The 22,015-nt window shown below is 38.6% G+C and overlaps 1 protein-coding gene across 2 annotated transcripts; it reads left to right on the plus strand.

The window, feature by feature from the left end:
- The first annotated feature begins 9,773 nt into the window (after positions 1–9,773).
- Positions 9,774–20,315, plus strand: LOC140944136 (uncharacterized). 2 transcript variants are annotated; one of them, XM_073393259.1, is made up of 3 exons: positions 9,774–9,881; positions 13,190–13,521; positions 16,204–20,315. In XM_073393259.1, the coding sequence occupies exons 2-3, from the start codon at positions 13,191–13,193 to the stop codon at positions 17,217–17,219; spliced, it is 1,347 nt and encodes a 448-aa protein (XP_073249360.1). In that variant the 5' UTR covers positions 9,774–9,881; position 13,190; the 3' UTR covers positions 17,220–20,315. The 2 variants fall into 2 exon arrangements, with proteins under 2 accessions (XP_073249360.1, XP_073249359.1); XM_073393258.1 differs by lacking the exon at positions 9,774–9,881 and having other exon boundaries at positions 13,100–13,521.
- The last annotated feature ends 1,700 nt before the right edge of the window (positions 20,316–22,015 follow it).

The raw sequence follows: 22,015 nt of genomic DNA on the forward strand, positions 1-22,015 counted from the left end.
TTGTTGCACCTTAATAGTTTTTATTTTGCACACTCTTTTAAAAACCAACAACGGGAGTTGTCTATTCTTTTGATCAGTTGGCCACTTATCGACCAAGTTGACCTTGTTCCAACATTAAATAAGTTTTGTTTGTTGTATGCTCAGAAAACTGATTTCTACGGGGTGTTTGTTGTTCTTTCTTCGAATTTTTCAAAGTAGGGAACCCACACACATAAATTGTGTGACCGTTGTAATGTTTTAAATTTAGAGGAAACGAAGGAAATATCGAAAAGGTTCTTATTATCGTGAATATAATGCGATGAATCCTTATAGTTAAGATTAAAATCGACATCGCTCTTGCAGCTGAAAACAGCGAATTATTTTGTAGAGAATGTGTATAAAAAAGCGACACTTAGGTAAACGTCGAATGTAAAACTGTTCAAATAGCTATAATTCGCCGTTTTCAGCTGCAAGAACGACAAAGTTGTTACATTCAATTTCCAAGTTGAGTATAAGTGTAGTTCCGTGTTGTCACTGAGTCTTCGTGTTTCTGAGTGGAGTATTACGTAGAGCGAATAAAGAGACCACAGCACACCGGCCGTGATTCAAGTGGAAACTATATGAAACCGCCAGTCCAAAAATTCGTCGTGGTCGCTTATGAGGGTTGGTAGTTTATGAGAGGTTCCAGTTATAGGGCTTTAACTGGGAACATTTTGGTGTAAGGGATAAGTGGTCACTTATGGGAGGTGATCGCACATGGAGATTTGCACGAAAAAGATTAATTTTGCCGGAAATTATCTCTGTTAGCATGGTAATTTTGTAATTTTATTTGTGAAATTCTAAATTAAGGCTGAAATTTTGCGCCAAAATTAAGGAGTAATTTGTCAATCATGATGTTAAGAATCTATCCTTGGAATTCTCAAAGCAAAACTCCCCCTTTATTTCTTTTTATCAGTTTTATGACCATTTCTCACCAAGAGCCATAATGTTCTCACTTAACTTTAAAAGGTTTCACAGCGGCGGACATCCCTTTCGACAAAAAAAGACTTTTTGACAAGAAATTCAGGAGCCGCTATGCGGAATATTAGCAACACCGTGAATGATATGCAACAGTTCAGTACATGTAGAATTTTCAACTAAATACAAAACAAGCTGTCAAGATCATCGTGGCAAAAAAAAACCCGTTTCGAGTCATCGTCTTTTAATCGATATTATTGTACTCTAAATAACACTGCTAAGGGCCAAGAGATAATGCTCTTGAAAGGGCTTATTAGGCACCCTAAACTGCGTCGTAGACGTAACTCACCCCCGGTTAATAACGTCTGCGAAGCTAGAAGTCAACGGTTGCCGAAAGCTAGTCAAAGATTTTGCCTGTCTTATATCAGAGGATAAATTGTTCCACAGAACAGCCCTGCTTCAGGCTCTGATCTCTCACAATTGGAGGGGGATTGACAGGCCAATCAGTGGGCTTTCCCTCCCGATCTTATCATTAGCCCGTTCCAGGCTCCGAGACAGTCGGGTCCGTTAAATTTCGAAAGCGCAAAGTACAAAACTAAAACGGGAGGAAACTGGCTTATATTTCCGCGTTCCCCTTACTTGCGCGTCATCCCTATTATCTGCCGAAACCTGGAACAGGCTATCTTCTCATAAGTTACTCCATTTTGTTGCCTGTAATTTTGTAAGTGGGACCTGGGATAGATCGATATTTACTTCCTGTGTCCAGATGACGAATTATCAATGACGCAATATTATTACGGTAACCTTTCCCCCTCCCGTAGACGAAAGACACGAAAGATCAAAGATATTCTTAGGACCAAGCAAGCCATGATTCAGGTAAAGTTTAATTTCGTTCAGAAAAAACTTAAAAACATGCGGAATATTTACGTTGCCAGGAGCGAGGCTTTGAGATAAGGCGGGGCTCGGTCATCCAGACCCTTAGAAAAGGAGGGGGCGGTCTCCAAAAAAATTTTTTTCGACCCTTTGGGCCTCAGTTTGGTCTAAAAATAAGAGGGGGAACCTCCCCTGGATCCGCCACTGATTTAAGCTGTACCTCTTTTAGAAAAAGTGCACAAATTATGCTCGTTTTCCCAAATTATGCCAAAAAAATATGATAACAAAAATCGACTAAGGCCTCTAGGCAGCGCTATAGCGGGAACAATCACGAGAAAGCTTCAAAAACGCGAATGCACATAACCAAGAAGGCTCAATGCGGAAAACGAAGCTTTTCTTTTTTCGCCATCCCTATGAGCCCTTGTTCCCAGCGCGACTACAGCAGACAAGCATACCGTTGCATATCGTCGCTCGGGTGCATTATGTCAAATTTTGTGTTCGTGGGGGCGCTTTACTGAACACTTAAGTTTAAGGGTGGCCTGTTCCAGGCTCTCAGATAGTGGGGAAGGCGAGAAAGAGTGGGGAAGACGTGAAAGTGTAATGCGCGCGAAAATAGGGGCGGGGCGGGAAAGTTTCCTTCCGTTTTTTTTTTTCGTGTTCGCGCTTTCTCAATTCCGCGGTCTCGGAGCCTGGAACAGGCTACGCTTAAAGTAATCGAAGGGGGAGCTTAATCTAGAAATGGGGTGTTTCTTGATGTTACAGAACCCAGGGTTGGCTCGTTATTGCGGTGAAGCCTGGGTATTTTCTGAAAGGGCACTTTCAGTTCTATCAAATGCGATAATTACTTGGGCTTGCTTCTGCTCTACTGAAAACATAACAGCGGCATAGACCGACAGTTCATATATTTGTAACGCTACTTTTGTAATAAAAATGCTTCAACCACCGAAAAATATAAACCCCTCGATGGTCTTTCAGCTAATAGCGATACCTAAGCTGACGTCACCTATTGATAATGAGCCAACTAGAAGCGCATTGGTTCTGTTTCACTCGCTTCAAATTTGAATAACAAAAACAATGTTTGTAAACAATGATCTCTTCTCAGATAACACTGAACCTCAGTAGTGATGCAAATCATGGCTGTATAAGCACGAACAAAACAACACCTGGTGTTCTTCCTTGCTTCTAGCCATACTTGTTAAGACGTGCTCAACATGAACATGAGAAGAAATTTAAAAAGCGAAAGCAAGTTTATGCTTCCGCGCATATCACTTCATGTCCCTTTTTATCGCAAGGCCATTCTCGTCCCCAGATTCCGTCGTTTCTTTTGATCAGGTGGTCCATTACAAATTAAGCCGAGTGGCTCTGGGGACGAGAACGATCGCAAGCTGCAAGCGAGAACGTATTATTAATGTGTGGTTATTTTTGCGCTGCTAATGAGGGCCAGGCTAAGGATTTTATTAAAAGCCTTCCTTCCTTAACCACTAAAACATCGAAATGGATGCAAAAAAAGAGGAGTGTCGGAGTTGTTTACTGATTAAGATGCACTAAAACTCCATGCGCAAACAAATAAATTAACATTACAGAGGCTGAAATTTGACCAATTGCTAAAGCACCTGACTTATTTAAAAACCATTTCAACATGTCAAATGCAGCAAACGCATATTCAAAAACTACTTTTGTTCAAAAAACGCTGCTACAGACCCAATCGTGCTTCAAGGGCCAGTAGAAACACACGGTAAGTACATAAACTTACTCCGTGATTTCAAATCAACGTGTATAATAAAATGAAGATCTCTAATTATTCATGTAATATACAGTTATAGGTTGTCAATGTTAAGTGTGATTGTGTCGCCGGCGAGCTTGGCGATGAAAACTGAATTTAGTTTAGGAATCACCACATCAGAAATAGCTGCTTTTGTCAAAAGTAAGCATCTCAGTGTTATATTAATAGCCAAGAGATAGCTCGTTCTCTCTTGTAATAGCCTATTCCGGTTTCTAACTATTGATCAAATATATAAGACCACTTTCTGTGATATAGAAGAGTCCAGGTTGTTATTGTATCTGCACATCTAAAGTGGGTTAAAGAAAGCCACTGACAGCAAAGGTTTTTAGCTGATCTCGAGAAAAGACGTTTCCATAGTGGGATATAGGACGTGGAAATATTCCGTTTCCAAGAAACTTTCACCCCGATGAAGCATTTTCAAGCTCATTAACTATGTTTTTGCAAGCGCGAAATCCAGGAAATCGATATCTTTGATAACAAGACTCGTCCTAGTTTTGACGAGGACTGTTTTAAACGAAACTGAGGCTCATTGTTGGCAGAACCTAAACTTTAAAAAATTTAAAGGCAATAATTGTTCCTTCAAATATTTATTTTACAGAAAAAAAGTCGTTCGGTGCCCGTTTTGAATGGACATTCAATGACCTACTAAACATACATTGTATATAAAAAAAGACAGAATTAAACTAGCGGCATTTTCTCCTGCAATCTATTGTAAGTTACGCCCGGTAACAGATTTCTTGAAAGATCACCTTTCTCAACCAAACAGCCACCGATAACTGCCACCCTTATTAACAACAGCTGAACAAATCAACTTTCAATCAAACACTTCTATCGCCAACAACATCAAGAGATCGCTAACTTAATTATAATGACTTGGATGACTTGAGCAAGTCTTCAACAGTTTTCATCGGAACTCCTCACAGCTCATAATTTGACAATTGCTCCGGAGTTAGAAAAAGGTGAGTCGAGTTTAAATAGCGTTACTTGCTTGCCTTTTTCTTCGAAATTCGTTAATTGAAGGGCTTAACTTAAATGCAACACTGAGTTTCGCGATGGTCTCCAAGATACGGATTTCTAGTGTAGTTTCATCAGTGGTATCATCTTGTTCTTGATCGTTCGAGATCACAAACTGGATTTTTTATGTTTTCAAGAAAATTTTATTCAGTGGATTAACAAAAAGGAAGACGATCGATGATATGTTACAATTATTAAGCACTCATAAAAACTGCAATGAACTCTGACAAGTACAAATTTGCAATGCTGAAGAACTTTCGATTTTCTTTACAGGCAGGTAAGAAACTCACAAGGGGTTGAAACGTGTAACTCGCGTTCAGTGCTCGTGAATATTCATTTTTCTAAGTACCATATTTGGTAGCCTGCATAGCTGGCCTTTTAAGTTAAAGCTGAACCGAGGTTAAAACAGAAAATGATACTGGGGAGAAGGATATTGTGCATTCGGAAAATCAAAAAAGGGTGACCGCGTCCATTATTTTCAGGTGACCGCTATATACAGGTCAACTTTACAGGAAATATAGGGAGAAATCTTTTTGAAAAATTGCCCGGTGACCGAAATATATATGGTGCCTGCTATATACAGGGCTGTTACAAACACTTTGATTCTATAGCCCGCACGCGGGGGAATTTTTTTTAGGGGGGGTGTGTGTATAGCGTTGGCGGCGGCGGGGGGGGGGGGAGGGGGCAACCTTGGTCCATCTTTCCCTCTCGGGTGGCCAATCAATCGAAATAAGGACAAAGAAAACGCTTCGATCATCCTGCACGCTCCCGAATTCAGCCATAGTTTAGCATATGGGGAGTTTATAATTAAGCAAAGGCGTTTTAGTTTTTTGCATTCTTGGGCAGAAATTTTGCCCAGAATTTCGGGCAAATCGTCTCTGTGAGAGTAAAGTAATTCGAAGTTGATACTTAGCAGTTAAGATTTGGTAGTGAAGGCACTGTAAAATTGAAAAAAGGAATCATCACTTCTACCTAACGCCACATCGCTCAAAAACGCTTTTGCTTGATTTCTTTTGCTCCCTAATATTAAACTTAAACATATACCGTCTGCATCAAGACAGAAATACTGGTTGCCGTTTAACAACGACTAACCGTTGTGAATCGGTTGTAATCACTTGTGAATTAAGAGTATTCGAATTGTATAATGAATCCCATTTGATCTAAATTGCTTTAAATTCTTGGGAGCGCGCGAGCAGCGAGAATTGTACGGGCGCTGTGCGATCAGTCTTAGGCGAACCGAGCCTGAGAAAACAGCCGAAAATTTCCAACACAGGTTTCCCCGCAAAATGTCCTGGTTCATTTCGCGGTTAAACCTGTGGCGGTGTCGCAAAATGTTGGCTTTTATTTTCTTAGGCTAAGGCGAATCATCCTGAAGTTTAATTATGCAGAAATTCGGGGCGAGGCATTTTGTGGTTGGAAATTTTATTTCCCCGGGGGGGGGGACTCCCCATATGAAAGGGGTGGGGATGCTCGTCGTCTCGCTTAGGGGTATAAATTTTGGAATTTGATGTCACTTAGGGTGTTCTGGGCAAAACGCCATCATATTTAGCTGTGAAGGTCTCGTTTAGGGTTGCACGCGAAAAAATATAAAAATAGACATATTGTCTGTGTTTTAACATGGTCTCTTTTAGGGGTCGAAAAAGGCTTGGGCCCCGCCCAGATCGGTCTCCTTTAAGGGTTTAATTCAAAATTTTCGACGAGCGTCACACCCCATTTCATATGCGGAGTCACCCCCCCCCCCCGGGGTTTATTTCCCAATTGAACAGGTCAGGAATGAAGCATTTATTTCCCATCTAGACCATCAAGTCCTATTGGTGATTGGCACAAAATATTGAAGCAGATCTTTTCATTTTTAAAACCAATATAGAGTAATCTGCCATTTATTGTACGCTTTTCTTTCGCCACTTTGCACTTTTCAATGTGTGTTAAGCAAACAGGCCGTCAACTGGGAAAGACTGTGACCAAAGGCTCTCTGGAAAGGAAAATTGTTCTTTCGCTTGTAGGAAATAAATCATTCGAGTGAAATCAGGTAGGTGATTTTTCATTGAATTTTTCTTTCGTCTGAACAGATAGATTTTCAATATATTTCGGTCCTTGCATGTGAAATTAACTAAGCGAAAGGTTTCTTTACTTTTTTGACTTGGATGCATCCGAAACAGCGAAAGGCTTTTCTCAAAAACCGGAAAAAAGAAAGCAAATTAAAACGCCCGGTTTTTCCAGTGATTTAATCTTATTCAGCTTGTCAACATCAGGGAAATTTGGAAATCGTGAAATAGAATTCTTAATGTAAATAATGGTTTCAACATTATTGCCGGAGCGAGTTAAGGAAAATTTTAATTCACAATTGTCCGTCACAAACTGGCTAATATTATGAAATGAAGCCATAATTTCAATATTTATATCAAATCAGATGTAAAATATTTTCTGATTTCTCCAGGCAAGATAGCCGCCGAAGATAAAATGAAATTTTAATAATTATAATAACTCTCTCGGGAGAGTCGCCGATCCACCTAATACTGGTTTTGAAAAAGTAACAGCCGGAAATACAATTGTGCTCAAAATTTATTGTGAATATCTCGACATGAATACAATATACTAGTCAAGAATATTGAAAAGGAAATCTCGAGTGGTAATCTCATTTTTTTATGTCTTTCTGCATATATCATATATGTTGTTGGCGTATTAAATTGCATCCTTGGTTCAAACGTTATTTTCCTTTGTTGTTAGGGCATGGTAATGTATAATAATGAGTTAGTCAAGCTGATGAAAATATAATTTCAGCCAAGGATAAAATTGAACCACAAGATATTTATACGTTGACTCTTGCGCGTTAGTCCGTGTTTGCTAATTAAGATAAAAGCTGAACAACATTATTATAATATAAAATGCCCCATTCACCGGCACCACCTAGACATGTTTAATTAAACCAGGTTTTACAATAAAAAACGAAAAACAGACACGGAAAACTATAACAGGGGTTTTCACATAGGATTCAAATGAAATTTAACAGGCTCTGTACTGAATTTGCGCTAAGTTTGCAATCAACGTAAGTCCGGACCTGAGTAAGCACTGAGCTTCTAAACATGTCGAACCATTGGTGTAAATGCATGGGGGTTTAAGTCTTTGATAAAGCCGATAGTTGTAAGCGAGGAAACAGCATTTTGATTTGCATTTATTTTAATATGGCTTGGAAGCAGAAGAACTAACTAAGACATTGCTTTCTGTCTATTTTCGTATTTTCGAGGTCTTTTATTTGGCGGGCCTTATCATTATCACGCAGTCATATTGGACCAAGAGATTAAAGGCTCTTTCAGTTGACTTAAGGCTTAAGCATTAAAATGCAACACCCCAAAAATCGGAAACAAACAAACAAAAAACAACAGTAACAGTCGTTATCGGTAGGAAGCCGGAAGAAACTGACCCATCGGATTTTTGCGACAGACCGTCTCTTTCAGTTTTTATCTATTCACCAGCAACGTATCCTGGCGGTTAAATAATCTCTATACACGCTGAAAAGAACAAGACAATGTCTAAAGAAAAAAAAGAATGTATTTGAACACGCTAAAGCCTGGTTTTCACTAGCAGCTACTAGCGCATAAGCATAAGCTCAATAAGCATAAGGACGTACGCACGCACAGAATGGCATATTTCATGATATTTGACTCAATTCTCGATTCTAGCTCTCCTCCGACCCGATAATAAACAAGATGGTGGACGGAGCCATATTGCTTTTAATATGTTCGCATGAGGTCTGGGTCAAAGAGACCTATGATTGGTCCACAGCCTTGTGCTTACGCTTGTGTTTATCGCGACCCCGTTTTCATCAGTCAAAGCTACGACATAATCATAAGCACAAGCACAAGAAGAACGAACTTGTCCGTTTCTCTTGTGCTTATGCTTATGTTGACCAAGCCAAGTTCACTTGGTTACAGATGTGCTTCTGCTTGTGCTTATGCGCTAGTGAAAACCAGGCTTAAGGCCTGCCAAACAACAAGCTCAGATGGCAAAAGATATAGAGGACTTTGTAGGCCAAATCGACTTTATTTTAATTACTGTCTAGTAGACAACAGCGAAATTCAAATTAAATTGATCGAAAGAAGGAACGATTTTGACTGAGTTCGTGAAAACCTTAATCGTTGCGTAGTTATGGAGTCGATCGTTAGCGAATAAAGGAATGAGAATCGTGTTGGGAATATTTGTTTTAGCCTGGTAGTTACTAGGCTGCAAATCGATGCAAAGGGCACCAGTCGTGGGTGTCTAGATGCACGTACGATTTACGAGGGCTCGAGACACCCACGACTAAATCTGGCCTAAATCTAGGCTAGGAGGGTCACCTTTCTAGCTGGGCCAGCTTTTTATTTCAGCCAAGCCAATCACACACTGGGAGACATGAAGATTGCGGTATTAAAAGGGAGGCCAAGCCAACCAGGAATATATCGCAAGAATCAGGAGATACGGTTGACTTTTAAATATGGAACTGTGGGTCCGTTTCAAGTGAATTGCTCACTGATTGCTTATTCACGCGCCAGCGCGTGCTGCCACGTGCTGCATCCGCGCGTGTATGTATTCGAGCCTGTGAACCTTAATTTAACTAGCCTGCGTGGCAGGCGTTTGAAAGGGAAGGGAAAGGGAGTTTTAGGCGCCCCTCGCGTTTCTCTCGCACTGACTCCCTTTCCCTTCCCTTTCAAACGCCTGCCACGCAGGCTATAATTTAACGAACTTTTTTAACTGTGTATGTAGTTTGACAGCATTACCGAAACATCAGTTTAATGTCTTGTAACCGCGTCACTTTTACAGTCGCAATTTTCAAATGAACATTTAAAAGTAACTACGCTGGGCAGGAATTTTAATTTTTTTGTTTCTCATGTGAAATTTTGCCACGATTTGTATGGAAATGTGTGAAATATTGGCTCGCCAGGAGGGTAGCTCGGGCAGACGGTTGACGGGGTTGACCCTTGTACATAGGATAATTTTTCTCCGTATAAACGAGGCCAAAAAATAATTTCCATTTCTTACGTCGACACTCGAGCGTGCCTTAATCATTTGCTAGTTCACACCAAGTATGACATCGTAATAATTGCTCCAATGCACGCGCGTATCTCATGTTTACGTTCGGTTATTTGGTCTGCATAACGTATTTCTTTGCGTGCCACGTGTGATCACCACTGTCTTTTTTTTCTCCCCGACATTTCTCGACGGCCAAACGTAAAGAAAAATACAGCTAGGGTTCTTTGACATAAATGAGATAGTCGAAATACGAACCGAGAAAAACAAGGTTAGTAAGACTTCAACTTCAACTTTCGAATGACTTGCAATGAAAAATTTACCCTGGGGGCCAGAAGGTATTATTCCTGTTGTTTACGGCAATTTTCGCCGCAAACAACAGGGAAAAAAAGGCTCTGGCACCCAGGGTATGAAAAAAGAAGATCCTTAAACGTAGCAAGCATTGGCTAATCTATAGGCGCAGGGCGGCACAGTCAAATCTTCACGCCGCCGTCTTTCTTGTTAAATAGTTTCGTGCATCTTGGTTTTAAGTTAGGATAAGTATTCACTTTGGTAGACACTTGTTTTGGGTTAGATGCCACATGAATAGTAGCAGTTCTACCCCCACTGTGGGTTGCAATTTGTTCCCGTCATACTTTTTTTTGGTTAAAAGATGCCTTGACATTTTTCACCTCCACTTCCTCAGGCTACTATACAGTCAGGCTTCAACCTCAAGGTGTCGGGTTCGCAAAGATAATTGAATATAAATAACCGTATATCGATCCCTCTTCTCAAATACACAACATAAATATCAGCTAGCCGAAAAAAATTTGCTTTCATATTAAGCTGATCTTCCTAGACCCTATTGCTTCAGGATTTCAATCGTGTTTTTTGTATATTAACTTTTTATTTCGCGGAGTTGCGGTTTAGCACCTGTTTATGTAATGGTGGGCACAATACACGCTACTCGTCACCAAACGTTTTCGTGAACATTTGAACATTTGGCTCGTACAAAAACTCGCAAATACACCGCGCGGGTTTTCAGAGCTGATCCTCATCTCTCTTCGGAGGTTGTTTTAAGATTCTTGTCTAGGCAAAGGAGCTCTGACTTCCTTGGCTACCAATTATTAACATTAAGAGCCATGCACAAACTAATTTTAGGAAACATGCGTCGCAGAGCATGAATATACATTAACCAAGTGGAATATCTAAATTTATCTTCTGTTTTATCTGTGTCAGATTAACATATTTATTTTATCATCGCATTTCTTTCAAATTCTTTTCAATGTTTTTTCTATTCTTTGAACATTAATAACTACTAATTTTTATCACACTTTGTAATTTGTCAGTATTATTTCTTGTCATTGTGCTTAGTTGTACGGAAAACTTGTATGAAAAGCTGAGAACAGACTAGCTCGTCGGATCGGAAATCAGAATATTAGACCAGTACTGAAACGGAAACCGTTTGGAGCGCATTTTTTACCCTGCCAGCAGTAGTTTCTCCAGGCCAGACCACTGCTCGCGGGGTAGGCTTTTTTTGACTCCTAAAAGAGATCAAAACAAGCAAATGATTAATTTAAAAAAATCACCAAAACTAGATGCATGCCATAGTGATTTGACAAGTATAGTGTATTTCTTTAAATCGTTCGTGTAGGCTGTAGACAAAACAATATCAATCATTCGGCATACATTCAGTAATTTTTATACGGGCCGTAGTTTGGGTAGCCTGTGGTCATGCAGTGCCTTTTCTAAGTTGAAAAATAGTTAAGAAGAAGTGTATTGGGCAAATATAATCCAGTTTTCTTCTCTTTATATTTATGTTTTCCTCTCCGTCTTCTTACCGAGAGAATCAATCAGTTGACTGTTTTTCTACTTGGGATCCACAAGACAGAATAGTATCCTCTCTTGGTCCAGGCCTTCACTTAGCTCAGTCTCCAGCCGACGCGGGATCTCCGAATGTATTATTTTTCCAGTATATGAATTACAATTGGATTGAGCCAAACTTTTGAACTATTGATAATGGATATGTAACTAGTATTTAGATCATAGGCCAACATTCCATTTCTTATTTTCAAAGATACCACATGTAAGACCTGATCGAGAGCGAAAAGTTTTTCCGATACCGAGCAGCTTATGAGAGCTCACTGAAAGTAGAATTTACCGAGCAGAATTTAGATTTTCGATTTACGAGCACCAAGCGGCGAGCAGAATTTATCCGAGCCTACCCAGCAGTCCGTTGGCTGGATTGGTTCCTCGGGATATACTACGCTCCCAGCTCGTTTTTGATTATTGCCTCCTGCCATTTTAGAAATGTTAAAAATTCACCCTGAGACAACCTGTACTATAAACTTTTGTGTTCGGCCGTAGGGGAGCCAAACTCCAAATACCACCAGTAACGGCTTTGTTGCGTAACCTTCAGCCAGAAGGCAAAAAACCGGCTGAAACACAGCGGTGCTTTGGGGAGGGGGAAAGGGCCGACATTTTCCCACCTTTCTCCCCCGCCTAGTCCCTAGTGAAGAAACGAATAATAACCTACGAATGAGAATAATATGAAAGAATTTGAATAAAAATTAGCAAACCACACGTGAGGAGCGAGTTTCCCTTTCCAGTGTAGTCCCCCACGATCAATGTCATTAATGGCCATTTTATGGCTTTTTATATTGCAGTTTTCTCTCTATTCATTCGGTTTATAAGAGAAAGTGATTCCATAAATCGGCTCGGGACCACTAGGAATGAAGGAACACAGAACAAGCGTGTTAACTGATGTTTGGGTTAAGAATCCGTTGACATTCGTCGGAACAATCGTCCCCCCCCCAGTACAAATCCCTGCGAGCAGTGGTTTCTCCAGCGTCCGGCCTGGAGAAACCACTGCTTGCATAAGTTTGGGCACGTTCGGCCTGATAATACCGTTAAGCTTACTATAATTCTGTCACCTGCTCGGCGGCTCATTATTTCCACCGCCGTTTGTTAGTGACTTTCATTCAGCTCAACAAATTGTGTTATCATTTTGAAAGCATTAATCTTTTTGGTGAAGGGACTACGCTTTTTCTTCTTCTTCCGGTTAAGCGTGTTGTTCAGAACTTTCGGGATCCCGCGACTTGCTATTCCCATTTCAAAACCCATTTCTGGTCCACAGCAGACAGTCAAAAACGCTTGCCTGCTGGTGACCTGCTGGTAAATCAAATACTTGTGGGTCTTCAGACAGCCGGCGCAACTTTTTATGTCGATATCCCAAAACCTTCGCTGGATTTTAATAATCCTAACGTTTACAAATGTAGTTAGAAGCAGTAAAGAGTTATTGTTTGGGGGATACTCATTATTTGTATTCACAGCCGTCAGACAAGAAGCCAAGGGCAAATCCACTGTAGACTTTAGACCGGTGACAGTTTGTATGGCTTTCCACCGACAGACTATTTTGATAGCTACTAATTCTGATTGGTTGATTACAGTTGGACGACTGTTTTGAACCAATCAGAGAGCGAGTTAGGCACAAGCCATCTGTGCTTAATCTGTGAGCTCGTGCGAATATAAAGATTGAAAGCTTTCGGTTGCCGGTTGCGGAGTGCCTTGACGAATTGTTTTTCGTCGTTATCTTCTCAGGATGAAGCAGATGAAATATTATAGCCTCAGTGAGGTGAAACAGCACAACAGTAAAGGTGATTACTGGGTAATAGTCGACGGCGGAGTTTACGACTTGAGTCGCTGGGCACCGTATCATCCCGGTGGAGAACTCCCGATACGTTACATGGCCGGCCATGACTGTACAGATGTTTTCAAAGCTTTTCACCTCCCTTCTGTCACAGAAAAGAAGCTGCCAGCATTTAAAATTGGGGAGATACGCGACGAATGCAAACCCTGTATAAACGAGTCTGCTTTAGACCAAGACTTTCGTAAAGTACGAGACGAACTTGATGGACGTCTGGACACCGATTGTAAGTTGATCTTTTATTGCTTGTAACAAAGCCTTACCACTGCGGTCTTTGTTCTTCACCATCCTTGAATCTAAGCGAACTCCAGAGAGTTTGAATGTATTTCCTTTTTGTGTTTTTTGGTTAGAACGTCCTGGATTTCACTGTTTCATTCAATCTTCCGTCACCCTCGCTGCCAAATAACCTTAGCTCTGTGATTTTATAAACTTATGTAATATTTCTAACATGCCTTACACTGTTTTAATTGTGAAATTCAAAGTCAAGCTTATGACAGACGAGATGCTTAACAACCTTTGCAGCCATTTTTCTTGAAACATAAGCGTTATTAGCTTATATTTTATTTCGTTTTGGTCATGGCTGAATAGATATTTAATCAAAAAGTTGTGTAATAGTCAACCAATTCTTTGATAAAACGTTGAATCTTAATTTTTTGTGGGAGTGGTTGTATGTCCGTTTCAGTTTCTCTGAATATGTTAGAAACAAAAAAACCCTCGTAGCTTTCTTACTCGATATGCAGACAGTTAACCTCACCCAGCTTAAGTTTGTTGTTTTTATATTCAATCAACTGTCTGTCTTGTCAAAAAAAAAAAAAAAATCCGCAGACAAGGTTGTTGAACTTATGGCATTCGCAATAGACATGAGTTTATCTAAACGCCAAGGATTTTTTTTGGAGTTTGCTGGGGGATTTTTAAATGTTATTGTGCTTAAAATTCAAGTCTTGCCTTTGTTTTTCTGTCATTTTGGCAATGGTTTTCCCATAATTTAATCATGAGAAATGACTATTCGCCGGCTTTGGGTATTATTTTTTTGGTGGAAAAGTCTTTTATAACGGCTTCATAAAAGACAAAGACCTCAGTGCTAAGATTTATTTTTAGCTGGTCAAATAGTGAAACTGGAAGAAAACAAATTTGCATATCTCTCTTTTCGGTCAAGTTATTATTGCTTGATTGAAGTGAATGTTTTTTGAGGATTCTTAAACTTAAAAATCAGGATTTTTATGTTATTATTTACTGCTTGCATTTTACTAAATTAAAAGGTCCAAGAACAATGAGCTATGCTGGATATACTCTATCAGTAGATTCACATTCAGAATGCATTTAGCAAATTTCAGTTCTTAAAAAAAATTCGAAGTTTTCACTGTGGAAGAAAACACAGTTGGTAATTTGTTAGTGTTAGATAACTGGGGATTTATCTGGTGTGAAAACCAAAAGCATTGTGTAAAGTGTCGAAGCCCAAAAAATTTCTGTTTACCTTCTGTATGCTAGGTTGTCAAAGAATATAAATAATCAATTTTCTAGAATTCTCTTTTGACCAAACTATAAATAAGTAAATAATTAAAAAAAGTAACAAAGGCAATATTTCGTCTGCAGGATTGATTTCATGCGGTAAAATTTTTGTGACCTCACAGAAATTCAGAAAAATAAAATAATTTTTCTGAAAAAGCAGTCATGAAGACTAAAGGGATACTATTTTAGGAAATTAATAACGCTTTTAAGGGTTTTGGTTGTTTATTTCTTTATTTCCTTTTTTGTAAGAGAATCTCTTTTGTTAATGCCAGTGTAATAGAATTACTTATAAAAACCAAATCTCTAATTAATAAAAAATTAATAATGTTAGAGTTGAGATTCCTACACAGCAAAGTTATTATTACAAGGTTTTTGAGTGGATCCCAGTAAGGATGCTTCAGATCTACACAATTTTGTTTTGTTTCTAATAAAAGTTTTTGTGACAGTGTTGAATACTGCAGTCAACAAGCTAATTAACGTGCAAGCGAGCATGACCCTTCAAAACTGCATCGATGTGTAGTGTTATTAAATTTATCAATAAATGTCCTATGATCATGAAGCACAGATTTTAATGGTGCTGTAATAAATTAATGCTATATTTATTGGAAAAAAAGCAAATCATCTACAGGAAATATTTTAAAGCTGCTGTGTTCAGTGAAACGCAATTTGCATTTATGATTTCAATAGCCAAAACCACTAGGTTAGCTACAATGTATGCCGTGAACATTTAAAAACTTGATAGCACACCCCTGGTCCCATATTTTAAATGATACAAAAATATTAAAAGGTACAAATGTTAAATTGTTCTCAGTAGCTCCTTGCAGCTACAGCCAGTTTTTGTGTCAACCATTCTACACTTCAACATCCCCTCAGGCAAACCCTGGTCATTTGTGATGACCATCCCTTGTGATCAGGTAGTGGGGAATGTGACCTTTGCCTAGCTAGGCTGGGGAATTTGAAAGGCCCGTTAGGGACGTGTCAAGTTTAACTTCTTTGTATGATCCAGGTTTGACAATGTGGTTTGATAGATGTGATCTTTCATCTTTCTCTTAGTAACAGAGATAGAGAAGTGTGAAGGTAAAGAAACAGCTTTTGTTAACAAATTGCTTGTTTGGCAAGGACTTTAAAACATACATGTAAGCGTTCTTGAAGGTATTAATGTAGTGCAAATCAAGTGTCATGTGGATTCACTAAACTCTGTTTTTTGAATTCGCAATCTGCAAAACAGTTCTTCTCTGGGAGGGGCATTTGACCACTACATTGGGCTAATGTAACAGGAATTTGAGCAGGCTTGTTTTGAAAGGGGGCTGTATGGGGATGTTGATGTTTTGAATTAATAAATATTGAAACATTTCAACAATATAAGTTTAAAAAATTATTTCTGTTTTATTGCAAATAGATTGGTTCTATGTCAAGCACTCCATCAGCTTGTGCATAATTTTTGCAGCAGTAATGTATGGAGTGGTATTTAGCAATAATGTGTACATACAAGTAGCATCATCCATAACCATGGCTTTATTTTGGCAACAAATGGCATTTATTGGACATGACACTGGCCACACAGCCATCACTCATGATTTTAAAATGGACCAGTTGATCGGCATATTTGCTGGGAACATGACAACTGGAATCAGCATTGGATGGTGGAAGAAGAGTCACAATGCTCACCACATTGTGACAAACTCAGTGGAGTTTGATCCCGATATCCAACACTTGCCGGTATTGGCCATCACTGACAAGTTCTTCAAGTCAGTCAGGTCAATGTATCATGAGAAAACCCTTACCTTCAATGGACTGGCCAAGTTTTTTGTCTCCAACCAGCATTGGCTGTACTACTTGATCATGGGTCTAGCTCGTTACAACTTGTATGTGCAAAGTTTTCTCTTGGTGTTTTCATTACCAAATGGACGGGCCAAATATCTTGAATGTCTTGGCTTGGCATTTTTTTGGACATGGTATATTTACCTGTGTTCCTTTTTACCATGTTGGACATCATTGTTTATTTTTGTTTTTGTTGCACATTTTCTCGCTGGAGTTCTTCACATTCAGATAACTCTGAGTCACTTCTCCATGAAAACTTATCATGGACACCCCATGGATGCATTCAAGGACAGCGAGTTCCTTCTCTCACAACTGGCGACAACAATGGATATTGAATGCCATCCGTGGCTTGATTTTATCCATGGTGGGCTTCAATTCCAAATTGAGCATCATCTCTTTCCAAGACTTCCACGTCACAGGCTGCGAGAAGCAAAAGCCAAGATCCAAGCACTCTGTAAAAAACACAATGTGCCTTACAGGTCCAAGACTTTCTATGAAGCTAATTTGGAAATCATCGAACAGCTAAAGGAAACAGCCTTGAAAGCCCAGTGTATTTCTCCTCTAATTTGGGATGGAATTAATGCAATTGGTTAAAACTACTGGTTAGTTACCTTTTCACTCGGTATAATATTGTAATCCTTAGCCTCTCAATTAATTCTGAGTAGTAAGGATTTATTTTTCCAAGTCAGTGTACTTGACCAGTAGTATACTTTTTGAAATTACCTCATTAAGGACAGCTGTCAACTACATCCTTTTGATGGCAATGATTATTAATTTATTGTCGGTTTTGAAGTTGTTTTAACGTGAATTTTTTCATGGGAAGTTAATTGTTTTCCAAGGCCTTTCCAGGGCTGAGTTGTTCAAAGCGGGGTTAAGATAACCCGGGGTTAGTGCAAGATTTGAATTAAGATTTGAAAGCTTAAAAAGCATTTCAGTTTTAGTTCTTTTGTCTACAAGTTGATGATTGGAAGCTCTTAAAATGACAGAGGAAATTATCCGAGAAAATGCTTTTGAACACAAGAAAAAGAAACCAGAGTTAAATTTAACCCCGGGTTAAGCGCTAATCGGCTTTTGAACAACTGGGCCTAGTAGTACATTAGAATGATGAATGATTAGTTTATTGTTAATAGGCATTTTTTTTATATATTTACATAAAGAGTACTATTTAAGCAATAGAAAAGGCTTTTCGTGTTTGCATAGCCTAATATAAACATGGGAGGGGTTGGGAGAATTCTAGACAGTTATGCAAATCCGAAACGAAGTCAAGGGTTTGCATAACTATCGAGAATTTTCCCAGCCCCTCGAGTGTTTATATCAGGATATGCAAACACAGGAAAAAATTTTTCTATTGCTTTTATAAAATAACTTTCCAAAGAAAAAAAGCAAAACTCTCTTGTTCAAGGGACTGATTAAAAGAGAAATTCTTTCCAGTCACGAAGTCTTGTACACAAAGATTTGAATGCGTAATCAAGTCCTTGTTTTGCAGAAAAGATGCTTTCCAAAATATGGGTTTTTCTCCCTCAAATTGTCAGCTCAAGTGAAAAAAAGTTGACACTGCATGTTTCTAAAGATTTTCCAAGTTTCAGCCGACGAGGAAATGGGTAAATAAAGTAAACTTGACAAGTTTTTCAACTCAAACTTTTTCAAATTCGTGCTTGCGTGATTAGGGCACAAAAAGCAAGACATCTTGACATCACAACCATGTTTACATACTCTCTGCAAACACACCTCTCAGCCAATCAGAGAGCACATACTATCTTAGTTATTTTATAAATTATTATAATAATTTTGATGGAATGGCTGGAATACTGTCAAGGCCATTTTGATGTTGTGTGGTACGCAAAGTGTTTATAAAAACTTGAAAGGTGGAAAATAATATTACTTGCACAACTGTTGAAAGCCTACCAAAATAAATGTAAAATAGAGTTATTTTTAGATAATGATGCAGAACAGCATAACTCATGAACTGCGGACTATGGACTGGCTGTTAAAGCAATAGACAAGGAATAACAAGTAAGACACAGTCAGTAGTGGGGAACTTGGTGAACAGAAGTACCGTAATCAATTCATAGGGAAAAGGCCACAAATAACTGAATGCAATAACATAGGTCTTCAGATTCTGCAATGTGTAATCTCATGTTTTATGTTAATTACATACTAAGGTTTCTAAAACATAGTCCAAAGTTCACATTTTGTGCCCAGTCTGCAGTCCATACGTTTATCCAGCTTATAGTCTATAGTCCAGGTTTTATACTGACTACATCATAGCAGTTTAGAAGCTGATAACATGTTTGAAAGGTGTGAATAGTTTTTTCTGGCTCAAGTTGGAGCTCCAATTATATCAGAGGAATTACTCAACTTCGATGGAATTTCCAATTTATGAAAGTATTATTTTTTGTGATTATGCCAGATTCTGTTAGAGGTAGTTTTATAGTGGCGTATGGTGCTCGAAAGGCATTATTCTACCTCAGCTGCCATCAGGCAGGAATGTCTGTGTCTGGCATTAACCATACTAGGAGCCTTGCTTCTGAGCTGCAGACACAATAGCAGTGTAATGAAATACTGGAATTTTCCGAATATTGACTGTATTATATTGAAAATTAGTTTAACAGTAGAGCCCCTTTAATTTTGGAATTGTAAACATTAAAGTGTTAGTTAATAAATTCGTTACATATTTGGAAGAGAACTGGGAGAAATTTTAGAACAACATTTATTGAATTCATATTTTTAAAATTATTGTTGGAATTGTTTATTTACTGGTTAGCCTTAAGCAGAATATATTTATTGAAATGAACATATGAATTTTAACTCTTTCAATGTTATGTTTTCTGGCTTTGCCATACAGTCTATCAATATTTTTAAGAAGTTTTGATTCACTTTAGAGGCACTTTAGTTAGAGGAACACTGTCACATTCTAGTAAGAATTATGATGGAGCGCTTTGTCCTCACATTTTCGAGTTTCGAGCCTTCCTTTCTTTTTATTTCAGCAAAGTATATCCTTAAACAGTCTCATTACTCTCAGGGATCTCATTAAGTTCTGAAGCAACCTTGCAAATGGAGATTCACCTGTAATATCTCACAAAAATTTTTAGCGCCACCTCAGCATTGTACTTTGATGACCTGTAACATCAAGTAAGCTCAGCCACACAGGTGTTACGGATTATGGCTCTTAATGACAGCTCTGACTCTTGTAAGTACTTAACTGTACAAAAACGCCATTTTTTGCCAACACATAACAGTTTGTCCATATCTTGTGTCAGTGTTGCTTTAACTATAAATTAACAAACAAATGGTAGTCAGGGGTAGGTCCAAGAATTATTACTAGACATTGGGTCCAGACTTTAGCGCACAATGTAAATCTTTGTATGCTATGTCCCTTCAGTCGTAGCAATCAACATAGATGTATTAGTCAATAAATAATTGCTAGGTTTTTTTAGGGAAAGTCTGGACCCTGTGAATCCTTTCACTGGATTTTCTGTTAGTAGTGCTTAATTTTTATCCAGTTACCTAAAAATTTCAGCCTCTTTATTTGGTTTTTGAAAGGTTGCAGGTGTTAAAACCAGCCCCAAATTATTTAAATGCTGTGCTGAAATGAACATTAGTTTCCAGAGGGAGATAAGACAAGATATTAATGTTATACTGTACTCTAGTGATGTGCTGTTGAAAATAAAGTTTGTCCTTAAATTTTAAGTGGCTGGGATTACAACTTAAGCTTTCATAGCAGGTGTTTAGAGGTGGCTAATGGTAAAATCTCAGTTTTTAGAATCTTGTACACTCTGAAATGGAAGAAATGCCCAAACAGGAGACTTTGATCACCACAATACTTTTGAAATCATTTTAAAAGTTCCTGACACTAATAATATTGTGAAAGTAATATTGTTATTTTCTAGGAATCATTTCCCTTTTTTTAGGGCCATGGCTGGATGAGGAACATGCCTCGTGTAGATTTTAACCCAAATTTTTAATTTAAATAATTATGGTGGAATGTCCACGTGTGACACCTTCCATGAGTGACCACCAAAATTTTCCCATTGAAATCACTACTGTTGAAACCTCTTGTAAGCAACCACCTTTGTAAGTGACCACAACCCCTCTTTTGAATTACGATTTTGGAATTTTTCATTGCCATAGCCCCTCCATGTAGAAGGCGCTCCAAATATTTGTCCTCCAAACTTGTAACCCCAAAAACCCTCCATTAAATCGCCCCTCTAAATGTAAGCCCCTGGGGCTTGTCCTTGGAAATTACCCTCAAATTGGAAATAAAGCAAAGCAAAAACTGTACAGTAACATATAAATTCTTGCATTTGGCAAAGAACTTTTACGTGTGCCAAATGATAGCACTCAAAAAGTGTCACAGTATATCACTGTTTGCGGTACTTGCATAGCTGAGTTTTAGTAAGATCTATGTCCTCAAGGCAAGTTTCAGTAAAAACATTACTGACATAAATTTCCTTCCAACTATAAGCTAGCCCAATGGATTTTGCAACATAAATTTCCCTCCCAGTATTAGCCTAGCCGATTTTGAAACACAAATTTCCCTCCATATATAAGTCCCTTAGAAAGAGCGTTTGAAAAATATAGGCCCAGGGGCTTAGTTTCGGAATTTTACGGTATGTTCCACACTTCACAGCCTCGCACTTATTGCAGGACTTTGCAGAGAACATTGATTTTGGAATTTAGCACCCTAAACAGTACCTACCCATAAAATTAATTTGATTCCCCAAATTGATGGCAAACACCCATATCAGTTTTATGACAGAGTCCTATGTAAACCCCCAGGGCTATTTCACTCATTGACAACGATTCTGATTTTCTTTTAACCTACAGTGTATCTGTAGCTCATGGCTTTATTATAATTATGAAATAAGGATACAATCAGTCAAGGTTATTTCCAGCTATTTACAGGATATGTAATGTTGCACCAATAATTTACATGTCTTCCTGACACACATACTGGTCCAAAATGTGAGGTGGTTGTAGCATTTGAATTTGAGTTTAAGATCTTTAAATGAGATAACTCAAATTAAAATTAATGAAAGCTTGTGAGGTGTACTTAATCTCCTAGCTTTCTCCTACATAGAGGTTTGATGAGATGTTATTTAAAGGAGCTGTGTCAACAGTGGGAACCACAAGCGAGGGCGGATTTGGGGGTGGCCAGCCTCCCCTTCTGTCTGGGAATTTTTTTCTTTTGTAAACGTGTGTCAAATAGTACTTTGAGCTTTGTTACTTAAATATATTTTCTTTAATAAACATTGTTAATTAGAAATTTATTGAACATTGTCTTGCTGGGAGGTTGTGCTCTTGCTGCAATCGCTTTGGCCCCTGTTAGCATCATTTTGTTGTTTGTAGCATTTGAAATAATGTTTGGGAGACATTTTGTTTGAGAAAAG

Source organism: Porites lutea, chromosome 7 (assembly GCF_958299795.1).
Source record: "Porites lutea chromosome 7, jaPorLute2.1, whole genome shotgun sequence".
In the NCBI taxonomy this organism is placed as follows: domain Eukaryota; kingdom Metazoa; phylum Cnidaria; class Anthozoa; order Scleractinia; family Poritidae; genus Porites; species Porites lutea.

Coding starts and splice junctions, on each gene's coding strand:
- LOC140944136 (XM_073393259.1), top strand. CDS start 13,191: ATGAAGCAGATGAAATATTATAGCCTCAGTGAGGTGAAACAGCACAAC. Junction 13,522..16,203: donor TGGACGTCTGGACACCGATT/GTAAGTTGATCT, acceptor TATTGCAAATAG/ATTGGTTCTATGTCAAGCAC.